At 37.9% G+C, this 16,187-nt stretch overlaps 1 protein-coding gene across 7 annotated transcripts in view; it reads right to left on the bottom strand.

Moving 5' to 3' along the window:
* LOC121296772 (rap guanine nucleotide exchange factor 6-like) overlaps positions 1-16,187 on the bottom strand; it is a 72,565-nt gene that overhangs the window by 42,974 nt on the left and 13,404 nt on the right. For 3 of the 7 annotated variants that reach the window (XM_041222542.1, XM_041222547.1, XM_041222543.1), the window contains exons 2-7: positions 14,316-14,386; positions 13,202-13,258; positions 12,720-12,803; positions 6,880-6,949; positions 3,274-3,417; positions 1,594-1,611 (exon numbers count right to left, since the gene is read on the bottom strand). In XM_041222542.1, coding sequence (XP_041078476.1) covers positions 1,594-1,611; positions 3,274-3,417; positions 6,880-6,949; positions 12,720-12,803; positions 13,202-13,258; positions 14,316-14,386 — 444 coding nt within the window. The remainder of the gene's footprint in view (positions 1-1,593; positions 1,612-3,273; positions 3,418-6,879; positions 6,950-12,719; positions 12,804-13,201; positions 13,259-14,315; positions 14,387-16,187) is intronic. The other 4 variants (XM_041222544.1, XM_041222545.1, XM_041222546.1 and 1 more) reach the window with 4 other exon arrangements.

Genomic DNA, 16,187 nt, shown 5'->3' with positions numbered 1-16,187 from the left:
CTAGATAAATAATTACCAAATTGGTGCATATATCATCTTACAGCTTCCTCTCAACACGTCTAAATACAAAATAAAAAAAACAAATAAAAAACCACATAGAAACTAGAAAAGATTACATACATGTTATTTAACCTTCTCTACCAATCTGATAGGAGAAATGATGAGTTGATACTGTTTATTTGACTAACTGGGATATACAAACACTACCTTTCAAGATCTCAAGTCACTTATTCCAGTGTGTAAATGTAAAGAAACAAGCCTGTACAATCCTTAATGAACTTTGGCACTGGAACAATGACACTTTATCCATACGGACAGCTTTAAAAGGAAGAGCATACCCTCTGTAGTATGCAAGCCTCAGTATTCAAGACATCTTTGTTATAGACTTGTCTAAAGTTAGACTTGTGTATATCGTTAAAGACGGAAGGAAAAACAAAGACAGACATCAGATAAGAAAAAAAATGCCGCAGACTCTACTGGCACCTCATCCTACCACGTCCTGTGTTGTTCTGTGTCTATGTGACCACAAACTGAAACTCAAAATCTTTTTCCTTTTTACAGTCTTACAACTTTGCCATGTTGCTTACGAACAGAATACATTTTAGTTCCGTTTTTAAGCACTACAAATGTACACTCATACTGTACAAAGCTAGAGAATGACCGCTCATGTGTTTCAGACAGAGATATTAATAATAATAATAATAATAATAAATAATAATAATACCTTTTCTTTCTTTTTTTACACTCTTCATTTGATCATTGTAACCGTACTGATTAGCTCATCTGATAATTAGTTTTGTTTTCATCAGCCTCTAACTACTGCATATTGAGCATAAATGAAAAAGAAAAGAAGAAAAACAGGCTTATTAAGTAAATTGGGACATTTTGTCCTGCAGTAAATTATTTTAGATCCAGATGACCAAGAACCAATTCCCATGCACTGATGGTATAAAAGGTCTCCATGTTAGCATGAAGAAGCTAAATGTCCCGGATGTGTTACAGTCTTAATGGTGGGACCTCCTTTATTTTTAGATTCCCCAATTGGCCTTCTCAGACTCTGCATTCCTCTAATAATATGGTTCGTTAAGAACTTCCCAGGACCACCTCCAGGACTACAGTAATTACCTCTGTTTTGAAGAAGGAGAAAAAAAAAGATACACAGAGGAAAGGATATAGGTAGCAGCCTTTTCGTTTCCTGATAATGAGTTTACCCTTTAAAAGATTATCCATACCATTACCAAATCATGCTCATTCATGCCTTGCATAGGATAACACCCGTTGTGCAAACAGCGATTTGAACAACTGTTACGCTGCTGTCCGATCTAATTTAACTGAATAGCAGTTTTTAAACACGTACTTTCTCAGCTTACACATATGTGTTGTCAGCTTACAAGAGTCTAGCAATGGACACAGTTCCAAACAGCAGATCTCACTTTAACAACAGCATCCCCACATGATGGTGTCTCCGCTGTGAGAGGACTGAAAGAAATAACTGTGCACTGTCTTTGAATTTTAATTATTCTAACGTGTGGTGCATCGGATGACTCAGAAAACACTAAACTATGTGTCATGATTAGTCATAAAGTTTCCTACCTGGTTATCAGCATAATCCTTGTGTCCAGCAGGCAGGACAACAAAACATGGGGGGGCAAAAAGAAAATAGTTTAGAGGAGACACAGTTTCATGTTCCGGCTCAATATCTTACTCTTATCTAGTACAGGTATGGGAATGATCTGTTTTATCTGCGTAGTTCAATGTGCAGACATACATTCATACATGAACAAAGAAAGTGCTGTTATAACAACATAGGCTATATTTTAGTCTTTAAAGCAAATTTCCTCTTTTTATTTTACTATCCAAACTTCACAGATGGAGCACACAGACAACAGTCAGTTTTGAAAATGTTGCACTCCCTTGTTAATTTGCCACCTGGCTTACACATCATACAACGTCAATTATTCAATGCAGTGAATCAGGTTTCTGATATCGTAATACATAGATGTACCATTTTACTGTCAACATGGCCCAAGCGTGAATGAAACACATTTGTGAATATTCGAATACAGAAAGCCCTGTATTAATGTTTGTAAGATACAGTGGAGGGGATGAACGTGCTCTCATGAAGGAGTAGCCCGAATTGCCCAACAGCATTACAGCATTACAGTAAAACGTAATGAACTGTCATCTCTAAATGATGAAATATGGGGAAGAGCGGTTCTATGACACGTTAGCTGGAATGATTATGAGTGGGAACTCCCCTAGAGAAACAGATCTTTTTTTTTTCTTCCACTATTAAACATCTAAAATAATTAGTGCCACGTAGGAGTCGCTGTCATTGCTGCGAGCCGTCTATGCTTATCTCTCCTATCAATTTCAGAAATACCGGTAGTTCTGCAACTAACAAAGTGCAGCATTACTGACGTCTGTCAGTCTTATCTTTACTGAAGCGGAAACTTTACTGCAGCACATAAGAAAGCTTTGCACTTAAAGCTAGAGTTAAAAATGAGTCCAGGAGATACTGATCTGCAGCGTAGTATAAAATCAGTTGACGAGTCTGGTGCCATCTTGAACAATTACAAATGCTATGTTGTTGCTTACATTATTCATGGCACTACCATTTTCATCCTCAAAAAAGGCATGAACGTTCTTTCTTTCTGTGACTTTGCATTTTAATTGTCCTGAAGATTCTAAAACTCCTCAAAACATTAGCAGTGTTCTGATCAAGCCACTTTTTAAACATTTTTTGCTCAGGGAAATGCAAAGCTAAAACCAAGGGACAAAGTGATCAGTTTACCCAGCACGGGACAACCGGGATTGTTTTTGTAATGTGGTCGTTTATTTGTACCAGTTGGTGGCAAGAGGCATATTGATTCCTGTGGGCTTATTATACTGGGACATAAATCAAGAACGAAGAGCTAAATAGAACAGTAATGTTATTAGACTTCAGATCACTTCTGTATGACGAGATCTATAGTTGGTAAACCTGCTTTGTCAAGGGCCTTATGTTTTTAATTATAACGTTCAGTTTGCTTTGTTTATTCTTATTCACGCTCCGCTTGTGTATTTCTGTACATAATAACAAACATTTTTAACATCCAATACCACATGGTCATCTACCCTAAACTTCTGGAACACAAGTTGCTACAGTGGGTTACTATTAAACAATAAAAAGTAGTAGCAATCTCACTCATGATCAGCATTTTATCTAAACAGTTTTGAGAGTGGATGAGACCAGGTCTGTCAATACTTTATAAAACAAGGTTTTTCTCTTACCGGGGGGTTGTTGGAGGACTCCTCGTTGTCTGTGATGATCTGCCTCTCCCCCCTTTGGTTGACTTTTGTGAATCTGCGTCTGGACTGGCGACGTGGATCTTCCCGCTGCAAGGCATTCTCCTCGTTCTCATTGGTGTTTTCCACCTGAAAAACATGTTCCGGATCCTGATTAAACACCCAGTTCTTCCATATTACAGAAAGCCTGTGAAACCGAAGCAGACTCATGAGGAGAACATGTACATTGAAAAAGCAAGTGTACACAACTGTCTCTCCTTTACAAGATCTCTACAGCCAGAGAGGGGAAACCAGACTTGACTAACAGTCTGAAGACTTAACAAAAAGCAAGACTGCAACGAGAGAGAGGCCACTGTTTCCCGGAAGGAAACTAAATATACAAATATCCTCTCGAAGCAAAGCTAGTCTAAACCGACATTGCCCTAAACACACTTACTTATCGAGCATTTTATTTTCTTAAAAAAAAAAAAACACGCAAAACACTTGTACTACTACTACTAATAATAATAATAATAATAATAATAACAACAACAACCAAAAAATTTTTTACAGGAAAATTAGTTAAAATAAAAAGGCTGGGTCACATCTACTGATGAGTAAACTAAAGGAAACACGATTCATGGTGCTGGCTTGGACAGAACCTTTTGGCTAAAGAAGGAAATGACAGAGACCACCAAATCCAGGCCCAGGATAAGTCCAGTCTCTTGATATTGATATACAGTACAGGGCAAGTACAGTCCAGTCTCTTGATATTGATATACAGTACAGGGCAAGTACAGTCCAGTCTCTTGATACTGATATACAGTACAGGGCAAATACAGTCCAGTCTCTTGATACTGATATACAGTACAGGGCAAGTACAGTCCAATCTCTTGATACTGATATACAGTACAGGGCAAGTACAGTCCAGTCTCTTGATATTGATATACAGTACAGGGCAAATACAGTCCAGTCTCTTGATACTGATATACAGTACAGGGCAAGTACAGTCCAGTCTCTTGATACTGATATACAGTACAGGGCAAGTACAGTCCAGTCTCTTGATACTGATATACAGTACCGGGCAAGTACAGTCCAGTCTCTTGATATGGCTGCTCATATCACTGGTGATTTCTGATGGCTTTTGGATGAAATGTGACTTTGTCTGCACCATGAGGCAGATGGCTAATTAAATGTGTGATGGAGACCTGGAGATAGTCACGCTGGCCCCTTTGTTCTACAAGCCAATTGATGGGGAGTGAGGAGTGTGACGGTTATGAGCGGCATCAGCACAGGCCGCCACACAGCCCCAGGGTGTAGAGCCAGAGACGAGTGCAGGGGTGACACTCAGCATGCCTTCAACTGAGTTTCATATCCCAAGATGGCACGGTGCTCTTCCAGCCTCAGTGAAAACACTTTGACCTTACCAATCACCAGACCTCCGTTCAAGGGCTTTACACCCTGCTGATCCAAGGGAATGGAGGCAAGCACTGAACCAGGACTGGCATAGCAGCCCTCAACAGGCAGATCTATCCCTGTATAACTTAAACTGCGTCAAACTGTAAACTGCAGTTTACTGTGAAAATGAAAGGACTTAAAATTAACAAAAAAGAAAACTTGAAGGAAAGCACGAGATATGGAAAAGCTTGAACTGAAGTATGCAATAATATCTAGGCCTAACTAAAGAGAAAGTATCCACTCTTTTAATCCCTCCCTGTGAGTTATTCTGCTTATCACACTCTTAAAATATGTATTTATATTCCACCTCAAACTAATGTGCATATCTTAACTGAATATATCAACTGAAATTGATGGTTTTTTTTTTTTTTTTTTTTTTCTAATGCACAAACTGCACTCTAGCACTGAACCAGAAAAGTGCCTTCTACTAAATCAGCTGAAATCATATAGGAGCAGCTGTGTGTGTCTAGTCTACCTGGACAAAACACAGCATACGAAGAAGGAAGCACGATTGTAACGTTGGTAAGAAAAAACAAGCTTTATTTTTATTTAAATGCTGCCAAGCATTGGGCAATTGTTTTCATTATATTTTAAGAATTGTGGGTCAACAATGACTTATATAAATCTAGCCCAGTTACTAATGGCAACTATTATTCAAAGCGACTAAATACACTCTTTAAACCAATGCTTCTCAACTGACATATAATTATGACAAACAAGACAATAAGCACAATCATACCACAATAAAAGACAGGGCTTGTTCATTATGCAGTTAGAAATGGGAACTTTAACAAAAAGGTGTATGTTCATCATATGTTCATCAGCAGTGTTTTTGTACATTTAAAAACAAATCTTTTACAGGATGAGATCGGAGACATCACTAAGACTACAACAAAACTAATATGCAATCATTGCATTACTCCTTACTGTGTGTACATGTGCACATGGGTATAGTTTTCAAACTCATTCATCATCTTTCATGCATAGTTAACACTTTCGGGTGTATTTAATAATACTCCTAGTAAAAGCTGGAATCTCTCAAACTTCTCTGCAATGGGATCCTTATTTCCATTCTGCTCTATTGCTGGGCTTCCTTCTTTTGTGTGCGCCTGGTCCATCAGCTAAAGGGGACATACAGCCACTTCCGTAGACAGCCTCTTTCAAACATAGTCCTACTCTGCAGTGACCCTTTTCACTGTTACGCCAGCAGTTTACCCACAGAGCCGAGCTGTTGACCATGCTGGCATCAGCGATTTATAACCCCACAATCAAGCATGCCACGAGCTGGGTGACCGCTGATGACATGAGTGGACTGTTTATAAATAAATAAATAAATAAATAATGATCATCTACTGAAACACCTACCATGTGAGCTTGGTTTTCCCTGCACAAACTCTTCTGGAGGGATAGGTGACCAATCGGTCCCTCCCCCCTGAAACTTCAGTAATGTCTACACCTGCCCATCAGGACTTAAACTCACTCGCAATAGGGAAATGCAAATTTAGGATGTTACAGAATGCACTTACGTGATTCGAGTTACATAGCAAATTAAAAATCAGGAAAAGAAAAATGAACCCCTATATAACCTCTATGAAATGTACTAAATAGATTTTTTTTTTTTAGCGAGACTGTTGCTAATAAGCAAAACCTAGTAGCTGGCACAGACAAGCAGCCATACTGAATGAATAGAAATGCTCCATAACCAATTCCCCAAGAGTGTGTGTTACACCTACTGTGCAATGCTAGGGAAAGACAAGTTTTACAGAAAAGTAATACGCATTGTGCAGCATCAACATTGACATGAGCATTCCATAGGCATCACTTATATGGTTTTGCATGGAAATTATTTCTATTTGCACTGTCCATTTTCAAAGTGCATGTAGGATTCCATGTGTCACACTAATTTACTGCCTACAAGAGCTGGAGGCGTCAAACCCGCTTGAATCACGATAATGGCAATCACTGGAACACTCTCAGCTGCAGCATTGGTATTATTGTGTAAAATTATGCAAGCATACAACCTACATGTTCAGGATGGCTGCCCATTTAAAATGTACAGTAATGGCATTCCATTAGAAGCTGCTTGTAACTTTTTAATACAACCACGCAGTAGATCGACCACGTTGATAAACACACAGAAACCAGTCCACTTACCACAATCATTTCTGATGGCTCTAAAATGATGCATTCACAGCCTCTTCTCCCCCCAGACTGTTTGCCAAAACTGTCAGGAAAACATAATGATAATATCAACACACAGAAAAGAAAAATACACAAAGGACAATCATATATCAAACTCATGCCAAAAAAATCAATGCAACAACAACACTATTGAGCATCTTCTGCTTTAAAGGAGTAGGAACATATCTAACTATATTATCACTGGCCCCGCCCTTTCCTTTGCTTATGTTATAATTTAAAAATAGGAATACGCAGATACCTCAAAAGACAATGCAACAGAAGATAAGGACCTGCTGCTTCCTGGTATCTCACGACTTCAGATTCAAACCACTGGTTGAGTTGCATTTTGACCTTGTGACCTACAGCTAACTTACCAGGATGGAGCAGTTTATCTTTTGAACTGTATTTGAATACTTGTATATCCTGAAGAAACCAAAACATTCCAAGCACCAACAATAAACCAGTAATATAATATTAATAAAAACAAATCAGGAGGTTAGAAAAAACATTTACTTTTGTAGCTCTCCTTTACAGAAATGAATCAATATAGACAAACGCTAGTATGTATAGTAAACTCAAACTGGTAAGCAAAGGGGTGAAATGGCTTTAAAAAAAAGGGACTATCCAAGCACATTTACATCAGGATGTGTGGTGATCTTCAAAAATAACCATCTTTGATTTTTCAAAATTTTCCAAAAACGCTGATATTCCAAAAACTGCTATACATCCAAAATGAAGAAATGAAACCAAACTGGACGAAAAAGCCCTTCGTCTTTAAGACAGACTGTGGTAAAAGCACCCCACCACAGCTTTTAAACCAACAGTGTGAGAAGCAACTAATTCTGGGATAGAATATAACGGTAGTTTTCAAGACTTGCTAGTTTTTGTGATCAAAATCCCCTATCTAGTTAAACTAGTAAAGTTACTACATTAAATAAAATGGAAAAAATGTAATAAAAACACAAACCATTTTTTATTAAAATGCAAAATAGTTTGTGTGAACTACATGGAGTTTGAGAAGTTGCCCTGCCATCACTCTGAAAAAAACATGTGCATTATAAAATAGATACTTAGATAGAAAATGTACCATGGTACAATTTTGCATACAGTGCCTGAAGGGGATATAGTATACAGTAGAATTCGCTGTCAGACTTCAAGAAAGGTGGGAGGAATTCAAGATGAAGCAGGGATAAGATCAGTCAACATGACCATGTTAACAGTAGTTGCTAACACCAAAAAGACCCTTTTACTGATCACATTGTGACAGCAATTTCCTCTCTACTTGATGAGAAGTCTGAAAACCAAGTCGGTAATACATGGGGGGGAGGGAATAATCTTTCACTCAATTTGAGACATTTTTGTTCTTTTTCGTTTTGCTGACCTATATATTTCCGTTGTTCCTTTAAGCTACACAGCAACAAAGAATCTACCTTCAAATACAGAGAGAAAGAAAATCTATACAATTGAACCTGAAAGAACATTGGCTTTGGGCCCCGACAGGCAACAGCAACACGTTCATTTCTTTGATGTATTTGTTTTTAATCTCAGCAGGATCACAGCTCCCTAAAATGGTCAGTAATCAAAAGGAGTCCCCCATATTAAAAATACATGCTCCAATTTAACAAAAGGAAGATGCTCTCTATCCAGCAAGTTTGCAAAGCAGAACTACTTCATACACTGTCACAATCAGCAGCTTTTACAATAAAGAATTAGTGTTGCCTTATCAGATCGTTCAATAAATCGCATGCTAAATTCACTCAAAATGCAATGTGCTGACAGCACTATGTATTGATGCAGAGATAAGATGTCTTTTCAAAATGTTCCCTTTTATGCTTCAGGATGCTAAAGGAATTAAGTGTTGGCCATCAGCCCCACATTGAATATGAATGCACTATATTTAATTCAAGCACTGCCAAGGCCTTTGGTAATATTCTATCCATGCTGGAGACTATACTGACAACCCGCTATAAAGGCAAACTCTCACTGTCCATTACGTTTTGAATAAGGATGCACGTATCTACATCAGCCCTGACTTTCTCTTTCTACACAAACTCAATATCTTCACTGAAAGCAGAGTGATTCGTTGTCCTGGCTTGCTTGGACACTTCTCTTCACACTTGGGTGAAGTTAAACCTTGCTGTCAGCTGGTGGGGATTTTGCCAAGCAGCTTCTTGTCCCCAGCCAGCAGAAGATAATGTATTCAGTTCAGTTGCTGTTTAGATTTTATCAGCTCTCTCCACTGGCTTCCCCAGGGCTTGCTACTTTATATCTGTGACCTGCCTATGGCTAAAGTTATGGCCAAAAGCTATGCATCAGCCTATAGAATGAACTCATTTGCTTCACAAAGTCAAATGAAATAATGTTACCTTGTTAACATATCGAATTACATACCGCTTTGTATTTAGTGTAGGTCACACAAATACTTATCAGCGTACATCATAACCAGGGTTTTCTTAGTTCTCAGTTTTTTCCCCAGAGTTGTTTACTATGACTTGCGGGGAAACCTAACATACAGTACACACACACACACTAGATTGAAAATAAACATTGTCTTAATCTCGAATATTTACTTGCAGGCTGTACTTGAACTGTCAAAAATAGGATTTTAGTTTTAAAGTGAGTTGGCTTCATTGCACTCAGTTCATGACTTTTCACAATTCCTTTTGCACACTTTTTATTATTTTGTACTTTCACCGGCATACAATTCAATAGTCCAAGGAATCAAGGGTTATTTCCTTTTATGATAACTTCTCCCGTGCTTTCTTTCTCAGACTTTTCACTGGGACCAATCGTGTGCATACAGCATGTATGCATATGTCAGATGCCTGTGTGTGCATAGGTCAGGTGCCTGTATGTGATTTGGGTATGTGGGGTAGGTGTAATGTTGACACAAAACTTTCACATACACATACAGTGCAAATACATGAAATATTAATTTATCCATCTACTCTTACAATAAAATATTATTACCTAATTTAAAAATAAAGATGAACTATTATTTCTATATCCCAACACATTTGACCCATGCTTCTATAGTTCTTCCAGTATTTACAGTAAAAACTGGTGTATAAGTCACCCCCTCCCCCCCCCTTTTTGAGACAACAATTTCAAGAAAAAGCCTATAGGTTACACCAGTGTATAAGTCACTCCCCACCTTTTTAGGACCCCCTAAAAACACTTACAAAGTAGAAACCCAAAGATTTTTTACAGTAAATGTTTCACCTTTGCATTATAGAGCAAAAATGCTCTTATTAATTAGCGTTTTACAGATAGTGAATTTAATTAAAAACACTTCAAGCCTGCTTTAAAAAAAAAAGATGTTGCTCACTGCTGGGGTAGCCTATACTCCTATCTGCATAACATTGGAAACAGAATTTGCTGATTTAGCTCTAATAGTCACAAGACTTGCCGCAGTAACTTTCAGAAATGTTACCACGCTTTTCCATTTGCACCTACAGCAAGCAGTAGCATGGCGACAGCAAACTAGTGGGGAAGGTATCCATTACTCCAATTAAAATGCAAGTTTGTACAGAAAAAAAAAATGTATGAAAAAAGTTTAACACTGATGGCAAATCAAAGATTAAAGTACACTGCACAGTACATCCTGTTATTGATGGCTGCGCTTTTAAACTGAAAATCTTTCTGTGGGGAATTCTAGGAGTGGTACTACTTTATTCTCAACAGAATGTGTAACATTTATATGACAAGCCAAACATTTACTCGATCTATCCATGTCTATTTTTACATCCATCCAGTAAAATCACCACCAACTAGAATGAGGTCACAACAGGGGTGAAGCTGTGATTCAACATTTCTTTATTATTCAGCAGCAGTAGTTCTAAGGCTGCAGTCAGTTCAAATGGACTCTGTACAGTTCGTTTCCTAAGCAGACTTTGTTGTTCACACTTCACACCAAACGTACCGAACCATACAGAACGCAGACAAAACCCTCTAAACGGACCCAGTGTGAACATAGCCTTAGTGTACACTGAAGCTTCATGGAGCTGTATTAAGGGATCAACTAAGTCAAAGCAAGAACCAGTTTATGTAACTAATGTAACAGTACAGGCATGATGGAAAATAAGTTACACCATAATTAAGCCACAAGAGACCCCTTTCCCTTATAACTTGGGAAGGCCAGCATTTTGAAGCTCCACAGTAAACTTGAACAAATAAATAATTAAATGGACCCAAAACTTCCTTTTCAAACCCTTTGCCATTTTGTAAAAAAAAAAAAAAAAAAGATTAAAACCACAACTGCCTTTGTAATTAAGTTTATCAGATTGAATCAGACAGCAACTACAGTATGCACGAAAAGTGAGTTTACATACACACTTCAGGCTTACCTTCAATAAATCCTGTGAAGGTAGAGCAAATGCATACAAATCCTCATTACGACATTACTTCATTCCTTGGTCTGAGAAGTTTGTCAAATCCAATCTGCTTTGGTCTGTTCTTGTTGACAACTCAATTTAAAATCCCCGCTCAGTAAGGGGGAAACATCAGAGCACTACATTTTTCCCAGAAACACCTTTGGATTATTATTATTTTTTTTTTTTTTTTTTAAATATATATAATATTGCTTCAATGGAAGGCAAATCTTGAAAATAAAAAATAAAAAATAGGTTTTATAAAACCAGAAACAAAGGACACATAAAAATAGGAAAATGATGAAGTAGATAATAAAAGAATAATACACAAACTTTAGAAAGTGTCCTCCCAACTTGTAATCCAGAAATATCCTCTGGCTTCTTTCCCTCCAAATCTCAAGTTTAAAGTCGCTTGTTTTCCCTCGACTGTTCTTAGCTTCTCGTGGTTTGTGGTTAGACGAGAGCTCAGATTGGCGTCGCGCTGTGCAAAGCATTCTCATTCCTGGCTGGCTGAGCTCAGGGAACACATGGTTCAGTCACAAGGCTGCCAGCAGTTCCGCATACCAGAACCCAGCCCTGATTGTTGCCCACCAGCTGGGTTTCATCAACATGCACTTAGAAAATCAGTGAGCTAACTAGGGCATTAAAAACTTGGCGAGGCTTTCATCTTTCTTTACTACCCATTGTAAAGTAATGAAGTAGGGTTGCAGCCCTGCTCATAAAAAACAGTATAATATTGTAAAATTAAAAAAAACACACAACATTCAAAACTTAATTTAAGTTGTTATTTGTGATTAATTTAGAAAATGTTATATATTACAGAATTACAACAAGTGTAAGCTTCCAATTATTTAAACAAAATAAAATCATTATTGTCACTTCTAAAGCTATCTTGGTGTTACCAAAAGTTGTATGCAAAATCCATCAAGAAATAAACCAAGTGAAAAATATATAAATAAATCAGTTCCTGTCACTCCTGGGGAGTTGTACTTAAGAAATACCCTTACTGTAGGTTCCATACTGGGACCTTACAGGAAATGTTTTACATGGATTATATCAAGATACATTACATCCTAAGTCTATCTGTGAAAGTTCTCCTGGAAATGAAGACTCAAGTGGATTTTAATAACAGACAAAGTCCATGATATTCAGAAATGATCTAGCGTGCTCACGTTATGCCAGTAATGCTTGCAACCTTGTATGAAGCTGGTTTTGTCAAATGCACTACGCATTTCAGTAACCATCCATCATTTCTGTATGATCTTTTTGTATCAACTTAACTTCTTTGGAAGAAATATTAAAGAACATCTTTACAAAATCATTACAGGGGGGGTGACTCACCAACTCCTCTGCAGTCTGAAAATAGGCTTGAAATAACTACTCTTTTACTGTTATTGCAGTATGGAAGTGATGTTGCATAGATGTATAATGCACTGCACATACCAGCATCTGGGTAAAAACATGGATTCCTTCATGAACACTGAGCCTGAGAGTAGGATATACCAACATGTAGAAATGCTGTGGGGGCTGCAAATACAATAAACAAGAAGAAAAATAAAATAATAAACCATCATGTGATAAGAAAACAAATGCATTTCTGGTGACAAAAGACCAGCTTCCTCAAGTCCAGTGACTAGGGTGTGGTGTGGCTCAGCAGCAGCAGCTTCACTCCATGCATGTGTCCTTGTAAATTCTTCTTTTAACATTAGCTGGGGACTAATCACTAATTACAAAGCCGTGTTGACCATTCCAATAGGCTTTACTGTGATGGCAATGAGACATGTGATTTTGCTGCCCATATAAAGTGCGTCTATAGTAGAAGCTGTATTGCTAGCAACATCCATTCAATCACCTCAAGACTATACAGAGCATGCTTTATCAAACGCGTAAGCCTTATTCTAAACTTGGTGATCCGAAGCACTTACTAGAACAGGACACGATGGGCTTCATGCCTCTCATAACGAGCTGTGGTACACATTGATCTGACAAAAAAGAAACAAAAAGCAGTTGAGTGTTTAAGTGGCAAGCTGCTATGGCCAGCCTAAGCATATTTATTTTTCTAAGTGAAAAATGCAAGTTTAATAAAATGGTATGGTACAGAGATAAACGGTTTCGTGCCAAACCCATGGTCTAAAAGAGGACTTCCAAAAGCATTAGTCATCTGTGCAATCTGTGTTGTATACTTCACCAATCTTTTTTTCTTCTGTTAAATCAAGCACGTACCGTACAGTAACTGAATATAATAATGTTTAATTGGAAGATCCAGTCAAACAGCCGCAAACCAAACCTTAAAGCGTGTTTATTTTACAACTAAAATTCACTATCGTTCTTAGTGTCTACTCTGGTGTATAATTGTTAGGTAAGTAGAGCACCACCGTACAGATAAGATAGTCTACCAATGTAATGCCCTATAATCATTGTTTCATTGGCTGTTAATGTAATGTAGACTCACACGCATGCTCACTTGAACATGAGCTTCAACCATGCATGCCCGAACGTTGCAAACCCTCTTACCATACAAGGCTGTTAAAGCCTAACGTTGTTTATTACCCAAGGAATCTTTCCTCAACAGCAACAACTACAGTATGCAGCGAGTTACAGCTATGATATCGTAAGAAATGCTGGTGCTTTCCAAGGGGAATCTGAATACAGTTAAAACTCCCTCAGTAAACGTATTCTAGGGCTTCCCCTTAATGTTATTTAAACTGCAACTTGGTAGCCTTTAACGTACATCTTTCAGACAATCTGCCCACTTCTGACCACCTGTCACCAACCATGCTGAACGAGCTCTAGTGTTATCTATCTTAAGATATACCATCGGAAATCATGGTGGAACCTCGTGGAACTCCTAGGCCCCAGGCTGAGACAGGGTAGAAATAGAAGTAAACAAACCTAATTCAGGACTGAAAGGGTTAAACTTCCCTAGCAGTGACCTGCACACAGAATATCAAGACATCTAGTGTGCAATTGTTGAATTACAGTAGGTTACAGATGGTAGTGTGTGTTTCCTATTAGCATTCCTCCAGATGTTTAACTTACCTGAGCTGATGTTCTCGGAGATGAGATAAAATATCCATGCCATGAAGGTGAGAAAAAATAGTGTTTAAATCCTAAAAAAAAAAAAAAAAAACACCACACATTTTATTTAAATACATGATTTCATTTTTGTATTTTATTTTAAGGCATCACAAGTCTCAGGTGAGCAAAGATCATTTAATCCAGAGAATCCTTGAACTGCATCCTACCTGCGAGAATGGTACACCTGAATAAAAAGGACGTTTAGACGCATTTTAAAAGAACAAGAACGTAGAACATAAAGCTATGTGTTTGATGATCTTTGTTTTCCAGTAAGTACTGTAGGCTGTATTGGTCATTTGGTTGTTTTAAACTTGATTAGAACTTACTGTACAGTGTACAAACTGAGACTGTTAAAATGGGATAAAAAGGTTAAATAAATCGCCTGACTGCCAGCACACACCACCCAACTTCCCTTCTCCAATACCTCATATCATTTTAGATTACTTTCAGCCTTACTCATGTGTGATGTTTGCTCAGTAAAAACAGTGGCGGACGACACCCTTGCACTTGAGAGAAAACAGCAACTTTAAAATAGCAATACTCTTAAACACAGCTGTTTGAACGGCATCTGTGAACAGGGGCCACTGGAGTCCAAAGAATGCATGGGTGAAATAATATAAAATCAGCCATATGGCAGGAAAAACACTGAACCTTTTCAGCAGCCAGGCAGCAATTATAAACAGGTGGGCTTGTTAGCACCGAGCCCTGAACACACGGAGAACGCACACAGTAAAATTATATAACGAAAACCCCTTCTTAACCTGGTACTGTATGTACTGTACAAACATAGACTCATCCTAAAACAACTACACTGAAATCCTTAATTATACCCAATTCAGCAACAATAGCATTTCCTTTTTTTCAGCAAGGCTTTTCAAGTCTGATCTGATAAGAAATACATTACCCAGAAAATATGTACAATTACAGATTGTTTACACAGCAGCACACACTGGCAAGAGAATAATACGATCTGAAAAAAAATAACATTCACAGTTGAGATCATATAAAAGTACGAGCACTACAATAGTTGTCTGTCCATCAAAGGTTATCCGCTTGTCATAATGAAACTGTTGACATGTTATGCTGTTTTTTATTTATTTTTTGCCTCCTCTCAAAATGTGAAAATATAGTACTGCAGGCTGTGACTTGAGTGTACTTATGGTAGTAAGATAAAATATATAAATATGATTCAAGATGTGTAGCCTCTTATTGTCTTCATGATGTGAGGACTGTGGAACTCATACCAGTGTAAGTGTGCAATCAGCACACAGCATGCAGTACAACTGTCATTCCTGGGTCTGAGAAATGAAGCATCTTGAGAAAAGAACAGAACAGGAGTGAGGTCAGTGTCAGAGGGATCAGGAGCTAGAGGCTACTGTACCAAGGAACAGATTGAAGCTAAAGGGGAAAGTGGGAGTGAGGCTGATCATTTTTCTCATTTTGCCTTTAGAAACGGCATATGGTTTAGTGCAATAAATAAATAAATAAATATAAATAAAGAGAAAGAGCTGCTCATTTGTCTTGTTTTTAAAAACTCCATCTGTCACCAGCAGCTAGCACAAAGCAGAATTACACAGAGGACACCAATTTGAAGTCTTACCCTGCATGAGTGTTCACAAGCATTTAGCACACGATGGAGCGGTCTACAGTACATCCTCATGTTCTATTAATGACATAGTAACTGCAATACAGTACACATACTGTACATTACAGCTCCAAAGTCAAACAGTGTTCATTGCGGCTTGTCATACTGTCCATGATAAAACTGCTAGTTAGGAGTGTGGTTTTGCCCCTTGTGACTGACAGCAACTGTCTAAAATGAGTCATTTATTT

Source organism: Polyodon spathula, chromosome 22 (genome assembly GCF_017654505.1).
Source record: "Polyodon spathula isolate WHYD16114869_AA chromosome 22, ASM1765450v1, whole genome shotgun sequence".
Lineage (NCBI taxonomy): Eukaryota > Metazoa > Chordata > Actinopteri > Acipenseriformes > Polyodontidae > Polyodon > Polyodon spathula.
This window is presented reverse-complemented; position numbering and strand designations above follow the sequence as displayed.